Source organism: Selaginella moellendorffii, unplaced genomic scaffold, assembly GCF_000143415.4.
Source record: "Selaginella moellendorffii unplaced genomic scaffold, v1.0 SELMOscaffold_5, whole genome shotgun sequence".
In the NCBI taxonomy this organism is placed as follows: domain Eukaryota; kingdom Viridiplantae; phylum Streptophyta; class Lycopodiopsida; order Selaginellales; family Selaginellaceae; genus Selaginella; species Selaginella moellendorffii.
The window spans coordinates 3582431-3596193 of NW_003314266.1; the positions used below are offsets into that span (position 1 = coordinate 3582431).

At 46.6% G+C, this 13763-nt stretch overlaps 6 protein-coding genes across 8 annotated transcripts; 2 read left to right on the forward strand and 4 right to left on the reverse strand.

Annotated features, from left to right (window-relative positions):
• Nucleotides 1-521: 521 nt before the first annotated feature.
• On the reverse strand, nt 522-2428 carry LOC9633623 (urease accessory protein G). Of its 3 annotated transcripts, XM_024669903.1 has the most exons (10): nt 2316-2428; nt 2147-2244; nt 2036-2088; nt 1796-1968; nt 1563-1742; nt 1430-1490; nt 1176-1377; nt 1008-1129; nt 850-954; nt 522-779 (listed from the first exon to the last, which is right to left on the reverse strand). In XM_024669903.1, the coding sequence occupies exons 4-10, from the start codon at nt 1837-1839 to the stop codon at nt 690-692; spliced, it is 804 nt and encodes a 267-aa protein (XP_024525671.1). In that variant the 5' UTR covers nt 1840-1968; nt 2036-2088; nt 2147-2244; nt 2316-2428; the 3' UTR covers nt 522-689. The 3 variants fall into 3 exon arrangements, with proteins under 3 accessions (XP_024525671.1, XP_024525672.1, XP_002965351.1); XM_024669904.1 differs by having other exon boundaries at nt 2036-2244; XM_002965305.2 differs by lacking the exons at nt 2147-2244; nt 2316-2428 and having other exon boundaries at nt 1796-1964; nt 2036-2046.
• Nucleotides 2316-3441, reverse strand: LOC9659404 (succinate dehydrogenase assembly factor 1A, mitochondrial). Its single transcript, XM_002965306.2, has 2 exons — nt 3013-3441; nt 2316-2922 (listed from the first exon to the last, which is right to left on the reverse strand). Exon 1 carries the CDS (start codon nt 3286-3288, stop codon nt 3025-3027), a length of 264 nt encoding a protein of 87 aa, XP_002965352.2. The 5' UTR covers nt 3289-3441; the 3' UTR covers nt 2316-2922; nt 3013-3024.
• On the forward strand, nt 2370-2763 carry LOC9633624. Its single transcript, XM_002964947.2, has 2 exons — nt 2370-2433; nt 2497-2763. Exons 1-2 carry the CDS (start codon nt 2370-2372, stop codon nt 2742-2744), a joined length of 312 nt encoding a protein of 103 aa, XP_002964993.1. The 3' UTR covers nt 2745-2763.
• On the reverse strand, nt 3386-5263 carry LOC112344750 (pentatricopeptide repeat-containing protein At4g02750-like). The gene has a single exon (XM_024670085.1). It carries the CDS (start codon nt 5261-5263, stop codon nt 3386-3388), a length of 1878 nt encoding a protein of 625 aa, XP_024525853.1.
• An 8-nt stretch (nt 5264-5271) lies between these two features.
• Nucleotides 5272-7542, forward strand: LOC112344751 (pentatricopeptide repeat-containing protein At2g35030, mitochondrial-like). Its single transcript, XM_024670086.1, has one exon. The coding sequence runs from the start codon at nt 5272-5274 to the stop codon at nt 7540-7542; it is 2271 nt and encodes a 756-aa protein (XP_024525854.1).
• Nucleotides 7521-13358, reverse strand: LOC9633625 (ABC transporter C family member 13). Its single transcript, XM_024670087.1, has 34 exons — nt 13287-13358; nt 13127-13222; nt 13027-13066; nt 12895-12971; nt 12782-12836; nt 12500-12730; nt 12385-12454; nt 12266-12332; nt 12124-12211; nt 11954-12072; nt 11806-11903; nt 11689-11755; nt 11519-11636; nt 11348-11464; nt 11214-11294; nt 10946-11155; nt 10799-10900; nt 10675-10742; nt 10495-10626; nt 10291-10438; nt 10000-10235; nt 9787-9943; nt 9556-9731; nt 9402-9513; nt 9301-9354; nt 9124-9246; nt 8971-9069; nt 8822-8914; nt 8655-8765; nt 8427-8609; nt 8192-8379; nt 7950-8136; nt 7729-7896; nt 7521-7675 (listed from the first exon to the last, which is right to left on the reverse strand). The coding sequence occupies exons 4-34, from the start codon at nt 12921-12923 to the stop codon at nt 7598-7600; spliced, it is 3765 nt and encodes a 1254-aa protein (XP_024525855.1). The 5' UTR covers nt 12924-12971; nt 13027-13066; nt 13127-13222; nt 13287-13358; the 3' UTR covers nt 7521-7597.
• Nucleotides 13359-13763: the final 405 nt, after the last annotated feature.

Here is a 13763-nt window from a genome sequence, read left to right on the forward strand (position 1 = left end):
CTTATTTCTAAGTATCTATAATATGCTCAGTAAAGACTTTAACCATAACATATATAAGAAATCACTTGTACCCCAGATACTCCAATTACCAATATTAGCCATTGATCATACTATAAGATTTAATTTTAACCATAAGATGTAATATTTTAAGGATATTTTAAACACTCAGCAATAACAAACTTAATAATTTGTTGCATGTTGCATGCAACATTTGGTTTGCTTAATAACAGTGTCATTGAAATTGATCAGTAATTATAAACATGTTTATAATTTATAAATCAAGATTAATTGTATTGCATATTAACCAATGGTAGAATAAAAAAGAATATATTGACATGTTTAGGAAATTTTATAAATTATAAACATGTTTATAATTTATAAATACAAGATTAATCTAAATAAATAACAACCATTAGATGGTAGAATATCCTAGAATATCCAGGCATATTCTAAATATATTCATTACCATCTCAACCAAAAAGTTAAGAACGGTATTTAGTATAACCAAGAATAGAATCAAATACTGGCCAAACGCTTCTTAAATTGTTTATTAGATTTCTCTCTATAAAGAAAATCAAATCCAAGTCACTAGGGCGATCACGTTGCTAAGACGGCAATCAGTGGAAGAGGTGATTATTTTCTTCTGTCAGATCCGGCTTTCTGGAGCGATGGCGTTTGTCTTCCTCACTTCACCGCCGTGATCTCTTTCTCTTGGTTGCATCCTCCCATGCATGGAGCACGTAGTCGATTATATCTTGCAATCCTACACCGTGCTTCACCTGGAAAGCCAAGGTTACACACTAGTTCTCGTGGAGAAAATCGAAAAAAGAAAGCTCGACATTCATTTACCTGTGCAAAGACGAATGGACCACCGTCACGCATTCTCAACGCGTCCCGTTCCATCACTTTCAAATCCGCTCCAACAGCCTGCGCTAGATCCGTTTTGTTGATAACCTGTGCGTTTTCTTCAGTCGAGAGTGGAGCGAGCAAAATGAAAAGTAACTTACAAGGAGATCGGCTTGTGTGATACCAGGCCCGCCTTTGCGAGGAATTTTGTCGCCCCCAGAGACATCGATAATATAGATGATGTAGTCGGCTAGTTCCCTGCTGAAGTTTGCGGCGAGGTTATCTGCAAACAAGAAACGAGTTAGTTGCGGTAGAAAACAGTGTTGTACCTCCTCCGGATTCGCACAAAAGTATGTCAGCCGAGAACTTTGTAGAGAGTTCTTCCAGTGGTCCCAAATTAATGCTGATGTCTTCTCGAATTGCAGCGTGGGGGCATCCACCAGTTTCGACAGCTCTTATTCGTTCGGGGGCAAGAGCACCGTTTTTAACCAGAAACTCGGCATCCTCTCGTGTAAAAATGTCGTTTGTAACCTGCACCAACCAGGATCTCTATTTTGCTTTGACTTCGAAGGGGCTCACTTACGGCTGCGATGCTGTATTTATCTCGCAAGGCCTGGCAAAGAGCAAGCATTAGAGCTGTCTTCCTGCAAGTCAAAACAAGAAGCAAGCGAAAGTGAGCCAAATTCACTGCAGAAAAGAGGAAAAATGTCACAGACCCTGTTCCAACCGGTCCTCCGATCCCGACAGTAAAAGCGCGCTCCGCAAAGTTGCGAGATTGCAGAGCCAAAGGCCGCCGGTTGAAGTAGCCAGGAGAATCGAGCTGCTCGTGCGTGTGAGGAGCCAAACCATCATGGGAGTGGTAGAGCTTTCCATCCGGACCCTTCCACTCGTTGGCCCTGAAAGAAGAAACGAGAAAGGTTGGCTGCTAGACCCCAAAGAAACAACATACCCATGAGCTTCGCCGTGATCGTGGTGGTGATGGTGCTCCGCCATAGTTGATCTTTTCCTCCCTCTTCTAACAGCCGAGCCGTCGATTTAATTTTTTCCGATCATATCGGTCAAATCAACTTAGAATAGTGGCTCTTTGCCTCGTGGAACTTCAGCGTCGGTTATGCTGCCTGCCTGTAGCATCAAACCACGACCACCAATTACGTCGCAATCCAATCGCTCGAGAAACTCGATGAATTACCTCGATCAGCCTGCTGTGATTGAAAGCTTCCAGTATCACATTTTTAAAGATTCCTGCGATGCGAAGCTGTCAATCATCCCACCTCCAACGAACTCTGCAGCTCTCATTTACCACTAATCGCAGAGCTCCTTTTTAACCCGGCACGGCAGCACCTCGATCGATAATCCTTCTCGCAAGGATCAACCTCGTGCTCCGTTAGTGCTATGGTTCTGTAGCCAAGGAAGGAAAGCACCCGTGTTAGTATATAAGGAACCACGCGGCATAAAGAGTTTCATCCAACCTCTTTTTGTTTTCCTCATCACGTCCTTCTGCGCGTTTTTTCTCTTTCGCAAAGATGTGGAAGACGACGACGATCGCTCTCTTGATGGTTTTCGCGGCGCTTCAAGCTGAAACGACGAGTAAGCTCAAGTCTTTCTCCCTCCATCCTGTTGTTGTTTTCTAAATCTTTCTGGTATCTACAGCCGCTGTGCATCCGTCCTTGTATCACAGGAAGTTGCTAGAGCTGCAGCCTGGCCAGCCAATCTCGCCGTTTCGGTCCGTTCCATCTGGTCCCGACGACCCTTTGCACTACCACCGCCGCCGTGGACACAAAGAGTGCGTAGCGAGCGAAGCAAGCGCCTGTTCATCTTCTTCTACTGCGCCAACTGTCGAAAAACCTTTTGCTAGTGCTGCTACTGCTACTACTACCACTGCCACTGATGCTCCATAAAGTTCCTGGTTTTCTAGTACTACTCTAGTGCCGAGATGATCAATGCACAAGCTATGTATGTGCTCATTGTCACCTTCTAAGTAGATCGGCGTCTACGGAAAAGAGAGTGGGTGATGGACTGTTGTGCTCCAATACTTTCGTCTCAATATTGCTTCTGGTGGTCGAAGGATTCGTAAGGCTGTGAGAAAGAAAGAAGAGTTTCTAGAATGCTAAGAAAAACCGTGTACTATCGCCATTCTTGGGAGAAGAATAGGGGCTTGAATAGTACCTGAGAAAGGGCTCAGTCGCAAAATTGCTTGGGCTTGACGATGCTAACGCCGCTGACGCTCGAGCTCTTGAGCATTTCCAGCTGCTTGCAGCCCTTGTTGAGCAGGTACTCGATCTGGGTGAAATTCTTGCGCTCGATGCCTACCGCATTCCTTCGGAACTCGGCGCTCACGATCGCCTCCATCTCGCGCCGCGCCTCCGGCGCCTTACTGCGGGCGACGCGGAGGAAGCTCCGATAAAGACTGAGGACCTGACGCTGGAGCCCCGAGAGCTTCATCACTGAAGAGCCCTAAATCTCTAGGGCTAGGTTAGCAAATTCAAATTGATTGAATTCCCGCCATATTTATAGGGGTTGACGCCCTAATTCTTTGGGGCTAAGATTCATAGCAGCAGAGATTGGAGAGCATCACGTATGGCGCGGACAGCCCGCGCGTTAGAGGGCTTTCCACCTCCATGGCGTTCTTGGCAGCCATGGCAGCCTTCTCCAAGCTCTCGTGGTAATTGGGCGCACCCAGCAAGGCCGCCCACGTCTCCGCATCCGGCGCAAACGGCATTGCCGCGATGAGTTCCTCCGCATCGCGGATCCGCCCAGCTCGCGCGAGTGCATTGATAATGCACGAGTAGTGGTTCTTCGATGGCGCCAATCCGTGTGCCGCGATCGCCAGCCCAAATTCGCGCAGCCCCTGCTCTCCCGCGTGGCCGCGCGCGGCTAGAACGCTCAGCAGCGTGATCTCGTCGGGCCGGAAGCCCTCTAGCGCCATGGATTCCACCAGCGCGATCGCTGACGCTGGATCTCCCGCCTGGGAGTATGCCGCGACGATCGAATTCCAGGATACGATGCTCTTGATCGGCATCGCATCGAAGAGCTCTCGCGCGCGATCCAAATGCCCCAGCTGGGCGTGCATGCTCAGCAAGCACGTCCACGCCACCACGCCCCTCTCGGGCATCCTCTGGAATATCCCGTGCGCGCGGGGTATATTCCCGGCCGAGGAATATCCTTGGAGGATCGTGTTCCACGAGACATCGTCCCACTTGGGCATATTCTCGAACGTGGCATCGGCATCCTCCAGCTGGCCGTTTCGGGAGTAGAGAGCCACCATGGCGTTGTGCGAGACGATGTCTCTGTGGGGCATTGCCTCGAAGAGAATCTTTCCATCGTGGAGATTCCCAGACTCGGCATATGCCGTAATCAGTGTGTTCCAGGAGATTACGTCCCAGCGTGGCATCCGGTCGAACATCTGCTGCACATTCTGGAAGTGGAACTTTTCAGTGAATCCAGCCAGCATTGCGTTCCAGCTGATGGGATCTCTTCCATCCATCTCGTCGAAAATCCGCTTGGCCAATTCTGTGTCGCTCCTGTGGAACAATGCCCGGATCATGAGCGTTGATGAAATTGTGTCTTTCTGTGGCATTAACTCAAACATGGATTGAGCTTTGTCCATCTCCCCAGTTTCAACGTGGCCAGAGAGAATGGCAGCAAATGTGATTGCATCCCTCTCTGGAATCCTGTTGAAGACATCGTAGGCTTCCTTGAGATTGCTGTGGTCCGAATAAGCTTGGATCATCGTGTTCCAAGAAACTAGGGTTCTCTGAGGCATCCAATCAAACAAGTTCTTAACATCTTCCAAATGCCCAATTCTGGCATTCACTGCTATCATCTCGTTACAGGAGACAACATTCCACTCTGGCATTTTTGCAGCGGCTTCTTTGGCTTCAAGTAACAACATACTGTGATTTACTCCAAATACTGTGTTTCGAGAAGTGATATTCACCGAGGATGCCTGATTAAACACTTGGAACGTATCCTCCATTTTACCGCTTTGGGTAAATGCGGCAACAAGGATGATCCAAGAGAGTACGTTTCTTTCTGGCATTGAATCAAACAATTCCTTAGCTTCAACGTGATTCCCGTGGTGTGCATAGACAGTTATCATGGCATTGAAAGTTACCAGATCCCTCTTTGGCATAGCATCAAACATGTTTCTCGCGGATTCCAGATGCCCATTCTGAGCATATGCGTGGATCATGAGGCTCCACGAGTATAGATTAAGTTGGCGGATGCCCATGAATGCCTGGGACGCATCCTCCACGCTTCCAAGCCTTCCGTACACCTGGATCATCGTGTTGGCGAGAAACCTATTGTCGCAGTGATCGCTGTGGACGATATGGGCGTGGAGGCGCTTGGCATCGGTATAGTTTTTGCATTCTTTGAGGAGCTTGTGGAATCGGTCCTGCCCACGCAGCGCATTCATATCATTCGATGGAATCGCGGGGAACGGAGCTCCAGCCCACCAAGGATTCATTCGCCAGGATCATCAAGTCTTGCGCCATCGCTGGGAATCTCACCCAGGGACGGCGAATTCACTCGCAGATTCTTCAGAGCAGCCACTCTAGCGACACGTTTCTAGCGAATCTTTTGGTGCAAATGTATGGGAAGTGCGGGAGTGTTGACGATGCAGCGAAGGTTTTCGAGCGGATCAAGCGCCTCAACTCTTTTTCCTGGAGCATTATGATTCAAGCATATGCCCAAAACGGGCATCTTGCTCAAGCACAAGCTTTGTTCGATCGAATGCCGGGAAAAAACCTGGAATCTTGGAATGCATTGCTCACTGCTTATGCCAGATCTGGAAAACTGGAGAAAGCCCAAGAGATTTTTGACAGCATGCCTGTGAAGAACACCGTCACCATCAATGCGATGCTCTCCGCATATGCCACAAACGGGCATATTGGCGATGCTTGGAATCTTTTCGAGACAATGGGGCATCGCGACCGAATATCCTGGAACACAATGCTTCAGGGATTTTCTCTCAGTGGTCAGCTTGCAAAATTAAAGGATCTTTTTTATGATATGCCATCTCCAGATGTAGTTTCATGGACTTGTGTGATTACAGCATATGCCCAACACGGGCATTTGGAATATGCCCGTGCCATGTTTGATGCGGCGCCCGTACGGAACGAGGTCACCTGGAACTCCATGATCACTGCGTACGGAGAGAATGCCGATGTTTCGGAAGCAAAAGTTTTGTTTGATTCGATGCCAAATCCAAATGTTGTGTCGTGGAACGCTCTCGTCCAAGCCTATGTCAATGCAGATGATTTCCGGGGAGCAAAGGTGGTGTTTGATCTAATTCCGGAACCGAATGTTATTTCGTGGACCACCATGCTTGCTGCTTATGCCCAAAGCGGCCAACTTGAGAAAGCGAAGAGAATTTTCGAAGATATGCCGCAAAAGAACGTTGTTTCCTGGACTGTTATGCTCTCTGCTTATGCCGAAAACGGGCATTTACGAGATGCAGAGATTCTCTTTGAGCATATACCACAAAAGAACAATCTGACTTGGAACGCAATGTTGCTGGCTTACGTCCAAAGAGGTGATATAGAGATGGCGAAGAGATTCTTTGACAAGATTCCTTCTCCATGTACAATAGCCTGGAACACAATGCTTCAAGTGTTTACCCAGCGTGGAAATCTGGACGAAGCTTTGGCTTTCTTTGAGCATATTCCCGATAAAAACTCCACGTCATGGACAACTATGATTCTTGCTCTCGCGAAGAATGGTCGAATAGATGAAGCAAAAGCTATGTTTGTAAAGTCACTACCTCTCTACGATCTTGTGTCTTGGACTGCATTGCTTGGCGGCTATGCTCAAACTTGCGATGGATTTGTGGAGGAGGCCAAAGCAATCTTTGAAGCTATGCCAGAATGGGATATGGTAACTTGGAACACTATGATTTCGGTTTATGGCTTGAACAATCGCTTAGAAAACGCTAGAGCCTTGTTTGATTCCATGCCAGCATGGGATATAGTTACATGGAACACACTGCTTTCTATCTATGCCCAATCTGGATATAGCGAAGAATGTAAAAACCTCTTTGAAAGTATGCCATTCTTAACAGCGATATCTGTAAATGCAATGATATTGGGGTGTGATTCTCTCCAGGAGTCCAAGAGTTACTTTGATACGTGCATACCTCCTGGAGAGAGGGATATTCTTTGCTGGAGTTCTATGATGCTTGCATATACCCGGGCTGGGCATATACTCAGAGCGAAGAGAATGTTTGATGGGATGCCCGAAAAGGACTTGGTGGTGTGGAATATGATGGTGGAGGCGTATGGACAAGGTGGTCATGGAGACAACGCTGTGGATGTGTTTAGAAAAATGGAGGTGGAGGGTATCAAGCCTGATAAGATTGCTTATGTGAGTGTCTTGGCAGCTTGCAGCCATGGAGGTCTTTTGGATGAGGCTTGTGCGAATTTCTCCAACATGAGCGATGCGCATGGATATGTTCCTGAGGATCAGCATTTGTGTTGCTTGGTGGATGTTCTTGGGAGGACCGGGAAGTTGAAAGAGGCCGAGGAGTTGATCGAGGCTATGCCGTGTGAGATTGGATCCGTGGCTTGGGAGTGCTTGCTTGGAGCTTGTAAAATCTATAAGAATGCCGAGTATGGGCAAAAGGCAGTCCAGAAGATTGGAGCTTTGGTACCAGAGAAGGCCACTTTGTACTTGTCTATTGAAGCTATATCCCAATAAAAAGACCCTCGCGGGCGTCAACTCCAAATCGAAAACTTGTAAATGAAGACGAACCTCATTTTACGGCTTCAGCCAAAGAGCTAAACTTTGATCCTTTGTCACGCAAGAGCGCCTGTGGATCACCTTGTTCTACCTGTAATGGAAAACCGATTCATGCTTTCCTAAAAAGTTTATTGCTTCACGTACCAGTCGGCCTTGGTCCAGGACGAGAACTCTCTGGAGATCAGAGATAGTTGAAAGGCGATGGGCAATCGTGACCACCGTAACGTCTTGGCATTCGTGCGCGATGGCTCTCTTTAAAAGGCGGGTTGTCTCCGGATCCACATTTGCCGTGCATTCGTCCAAGCATAAGATCTGTAGCGAAAGTTCGTTATAATGGAGCAAACAAGACCAGGGAGCTGGCTTACGCGAGAGCGCTTGAGAAGCGAACGAGCAAGGCAGAGAAGTTGTCGCTGGCCTACAGAGAAGCTCTCGCCACATTCTCGTACTTGAGTATCCAGTCCCGCGGACTCCACTGCAGGCTTAAGGTGGCACTTTGCTATCATCTCCCAGAGCACGCAATCGCTGGCCTGTCCTGTTGGATCCAAGTTCTCCCTGACAACAGCAACATGTTAGAACTTTTCAGCCAGCACGTAGAAAAGCATCCTACCTCACCGTTCCTTCAAACAGGAAAGGACTTTGAGGAACGACCGAGAGGCTTTCTCGGAGTCGATGGAGGCTGAGTTTTGAGATATCAAAGCCATCGATCATGATTCGGCCAAAACTTATAGGCCTCAGTCGAAAGAGCGCACAAAGGATGCTGGATTTTCCTGCACCTGTTCTTCCTGCGATGCCTACCTGCGGTATCATCAGCGTCAACGACAGGCTCTGGAAGTTTTTAATACCTTCTCTCCTGCAGCGATTTTGAAGGAGATGTCAATCAGGGCGGGAGGTAATTCAGGACGATACACGAGCTTTACGTTTTCAAACTCCACTTCTCCATTCTCTGGCCAGTTCTCGGGAAGATGGCCATCTTCTAGTTCTTGTTTGTCACCCTTTTCTGGAACTTCTATGTCGATCATTAGATACTGTAAGCATTACGTTAGAAGACAGGTTTTATAAAACTCACGAACCTGTTGCACACGCTCAACGGACACCATCTCTTTCTCGGTCTCGGAAAATGCAGTGAGAAGATTGCTGAGAAGGGAAATAACTGGCGCAGCGTATGACAATGCCAAACCAATCTGCGTGGATCTCACAAGAGAAACAAAGATGACAAAACTTCTTTCGTGTTTCATACCAAACCAGCAGTCGTTGAGTTGATAAGTGAATCTCTGTCACGGCTCAGAACAGCCATCATGCTCACGAAAAAGACTAGAAACGCTGCCATTATCTGCAAGCAAGCTAAAAACTGTCAGCCTTGGTAAACTCACAACGGAGCTGTAGCACCTGGAGCCGAATGGACAGCCACAAGCTTGCTGCGATTTCAGAGAAAGACGCCCGCTGATTCGCTTCGACAAAAGCAACGTTTTGTGCCAAGAACATATCCTGGGAATGTATGAAGATGAACAACACCAAATGTGGATGAAAACCATCACAAACCTGTCGTTGAAATGCTCGGATGGTCGAGGCACCGTCTAGAGCTTCACTGAATGACGCATATATTGGGGACCGGGACACGCTATCAAGCCGCCGCAGCTCACGAGACGTTTCTCGGTAGAATCTCTGCATTTTTTTATGGTTTATTATTCACAGTAAGAAAACCACCCAAGAGCGAACCTGAATCCTGAAATAAATAAGACCAAGAGGTATAAGAAGCACCACGATTTCCCACTGAAGAAACAACGTAAGCCAGACTAAGAAACCTGCTTGAAACTTACTTGGACAAGGCAGAGAACAATTAGAATTCCCAGAAGGCTGAAGCAATGCGCAAGTAATATATTCGCAATGAAAGGAAGGGAATCATCAATTGTATACAAATCCGAAGAAAACCTGCAATGACTATTGAGGCTTTGCAAATATAACACTCTTTACCTGTTAAGGATGCGTCCAACGGGGTTCTTCTCGAAAAACAAAATCGACGCTCTAAGGATATTGTTTAGCAGAGTTTCATGCACTTGGAATGCTGCACGTAAACCTCCGCATGCGAATGAAAATGCCCGCAGCAGAGTGAATAAGGAATTGAGACCACCTATAACAAAAAGAATATTCTGCACCGTCGACAATCCATTCGTGGTCAAGGCACAAAAAGAAAAAACAGCTCACCAAGTAAAACTTCACAGAATGATGGTGATCACTGCTTGAAGTTTTGTCAACCCAGTGAGCCAGCCACCAGTCGTTTCCATTCTTTGTTGCCTGCATCAAGCTTGTACTAGCAACTGTCACTGCTACGATGGAACAGCCAGTAAAAACCGCATAAGTCCTGCACGTTAAGTAACACCAATGTCAAGCACAGACGAAACAAGGGAGAGAACTAGCCTGTAAACAGTTGCCTTTACTCGTCCATAATCTCGAGCTTCTTCTTCCACCAGAGAGAAAGATTTCGCTTCTCGATCATTGCCACAAAATGTACGATCCTCATATGGCGTTGGCTCTGTATCAACCTCAATCTCTGACTGGTTATTATCGGAGTTTAAGTGCTTGCACGGTGCACTTGTAATGCATTTTGCATGCCCGTTTTCCACGAGAACTACAATGTCAGCAAGCGATGCTGCCTGAGATATCAAACACATATCAGATTAAACAAAGAAAAACAAACAAATCGTCAACCTGGTGATGGTGTGTGCATAAAACTCGAGTCTTGTCGCGTAACAAAGGCCCTTGAATCGCGTGATGCATAAGCCAGGCAGCTACATGTGGATCGACAGCGCTGAGCGGATCGTCAAGCAAGTAGATGTCACAATCTTGATAAATCGCCCTGTGGCCACGGCAGTTTGTAAAGCGCTGTACTTGTACCAGAAAAAAGATTCTCACCTTGCAAGTGCCAAGCGAGCCTTTTGTCCACCGGATAGATTGCATCCTCGTTCGCCTATCTCACTCAAATCTTTCTTGTGCATGAGTTCCACGTCAAAATCAAGAGAGCACGCTCTTACAACCTGATCGTATCTGCAAAATAATTGCAGCTCAAAGCTTTCACAAGAACAAGTTACCCACCTGTCTTCGACATAGAGCCGTCCAAAAAGAATATTTTCCCGCAGAGATCCAGATCTTATCCAAGGGGTCTGCAAGGAGTGGACACAGGTATTAAATCACCAAAAGAGATCTGTTTCGATTGGACCTGTGAAACAAATGCAGTAGAACCCGAGACATAGACAGAATCTTGTTCACAATTCATCTCGTTTAAGATTGCGTGAAGAAGGGAACTCTTCCCAGATCCCACCTGCATCAACTTGTTATACAGAGAAAGCCTTGCGACGTAACTTACTTGGCCGAGAACGACCACCAGTGATCCTTTTGGAATATCGAGTGAGATCCTTTTCAGAGTCGGCAAAGAAGAGGAAGCAGACCAGCTAAAGTCCATCTCAGACACCTTTAAGGCCGTATTGCTGTCCATCTCAGGCGTGGTTCGAGAAAAAGTTTGTGAGGAATCGGGAGAGCTCAAAAAACGTTGCAGCCTCTGAATAGACACCCATGCCTGGTTTGCTTTCGTCGTCAAGGCATGAAGAGAACGCAAAACAGATCAAGCAGCTTACCTCTACGATTCCAGTAATAACCCATGGAAAAGAGTTCAGTGGAGAAATTAAAATGTTGAAAAGAGCAAGGCTGGTGAACACCTGAGCAGAGAAATACAGTCAGTCAGTCAGCTTTTGCAGGCAATGATAGTGACCGTGGCTGCATCCAGAGTATGTCCTAGGAACGTAAACAATCCAAACGTAAGGACCGAGAATAAAGTCGGTGTGCACGCCCAGAAATAAACGCATAAAGCATCCAAGTATTTACGCGTCTGCAGGAAAAGACTGAAAGTTCAATCGGTATCTTAGCAAGGCCAGACACTTACGGACAAGTGCCTCATTTCCTCGTTTCTGACTGTCCTGATTTTATGACCAAAAAACGTTTCCCAGGCATACATCTTCACAGTCCAAATGTGAGTCAAAAGCTCACTTGTTCTCCGGATCCTGACATCCATGGAAGATTAAACAAGAACTTTTAAAACATTTCACAAGTCACCTCTCGTCTTTCTGAGCCATCATAAAAGTGTTTGCTTCACCAATTTTCACAGCTATCCATCGGTTCACTGCGTACCGAATTGTTAGCTTCGTCAAATGAAACCAAAACAGAAATTACCCGGTATGAGAAGGATAACCACGGCAAACCCCGCTAAAAAGGAGTACTTGACTTGCATGTAAAGCATACACAAGGCCACAACTATCTGCAATGGAAGACTAGCCTTTAAAACGTTAATTCTAGCTCGTGAAAGAACACAAATGCTTACCTCCACAAGTCATGCACACTTGAAAAGAGATTAATCGTCCTGTCGGCATCTACAGACATCAGCGTTTGGATTTCTCCAGTGGAAAAAGAGTTGCGCTGAGCAACACGTATGCTCAAAGCCTGTGGATCTTTCACTCAGACAGTATCCAAGACAATTTAAGTCGAGCCTACCTTGCGATAGACAATTGTTGTTAATCCTGCCTTTAACTTTAGCCTCAGCCTTGCTACTAGAAAACTGTAGTGTGTTCCCATAAATCCTCTAGCAACAAAGCAAATTAGCTGCCACGCAAACCAACCAAACAAGCAATTCTACCTCAACAGCGAAATACCTCCGATTCCACAAGCATACCAATAGCCACGTCCATGGCTGGTATGTTTACCTTTAAACCAACACCTTAAAACACAAATAGATGTCAAGGAGAACAAGCTCACCAGATTGCAGATACTTCATTATTGCATTGAGAAACAATGGGCCCGAGAAACTGAGGCAGTCATTGACAACCTACAAATACTTGTTTTTTCAGTAAGTAGAGAATTGTAGTCAAACCTTCAACAGTCCGATGAAGAAAAAACTCCATCCATAAGACCGGAAGATCGCCCAGAACAGCGACTTGTTTTCTGATTCTAAACAAGCTTCCCACAGTCGATCGCGGCATACTTCTGGATCGAGGTCCCCGGGCAATGGAAATAAATCGTCTTGGCAAAGTTGCTTGCCAGAACCAGCATTCATGAGAGGATTCACCCATGAAAACGTTAGTGTGCTCCAGATCGAGGCACTCTAAAAAGGAGATGAAGTTTTAGAAGGAAAAGATCCTTGAGACAAGCACACCTGAGATGACGATGAAGCAGACTGTAGCAGAGGCTCTCTCTCTCCCTGTTTGAAGCTGTAGCAAAACTTGGCAACTTGTACAAGGAGCTCTGGTCAAAGAAAGAGCTTCTCACCTGTCTGATCCAAGCAAAGATAGAACCATGCTGGGAAGACTCGAATCAATCCTTCCCGAGGAAACCACCTCGATTACCTTCACGAGGAAAAAAAAGGCAGCGATCGCCGATCAAAGCACTATCACAGCTTACCAGCACTACTCAGCTTGAGAGAGGAATAAATCCTTCGCTCCTGAAGAAGCAAGAAAAGTTCTAGCTTCTCAGAACGAAAAATCTTAAAACCGTCACTTACCTCGCGCCAGGCAACTCCCTGGCTCATACATTGTCGATGCTTAGCTCAAAAGCAGAGTGATCGCTTCCAAATGAGCTGAATAACAAGCACATCCAGCTACAAACCATAAAAAAAACTCTCGAATGATGATCACGCGTGATGATAAAAAAGGAAATCGTACCTGTGCGCACAAAGAGATTCCTGACGCTGATGGATCCATCCCCCGAAAAACACCATGCCCTAGCACCAAGAACGCGCGCCGAGGGAGAGCGAGCGAGTAAACCTAGCTCATGCTTTAGGTGGCATTTCCTGGGCCGAGAATCGATCCGGCGCCATCCAACGTTTTCCAAAAACTATTATTAGTCAGCGATGGTTAAAGGTAAGGTCAACAAGTCAAATCCAACTTGATTTCACTCTGGGTTTGGTCATAGTCTACCTGTGGCTCGACACCAAACTCAAAACAACACGTCCTGGAGATTAATCCAGCACTTGAGAGTGATCAATCCCAACCAAGAACCACAGACTTACCATCTTGATCTGGAGGTAATCCGCGTATTGGGCTTCCACATGATCCATGGGTGATGAATACTTTCGCGAGAGCTAAAGTGCTCTGCTGAAATGCAAAAAAGAACTTCAGGTATGATCCAAAACAAGATGG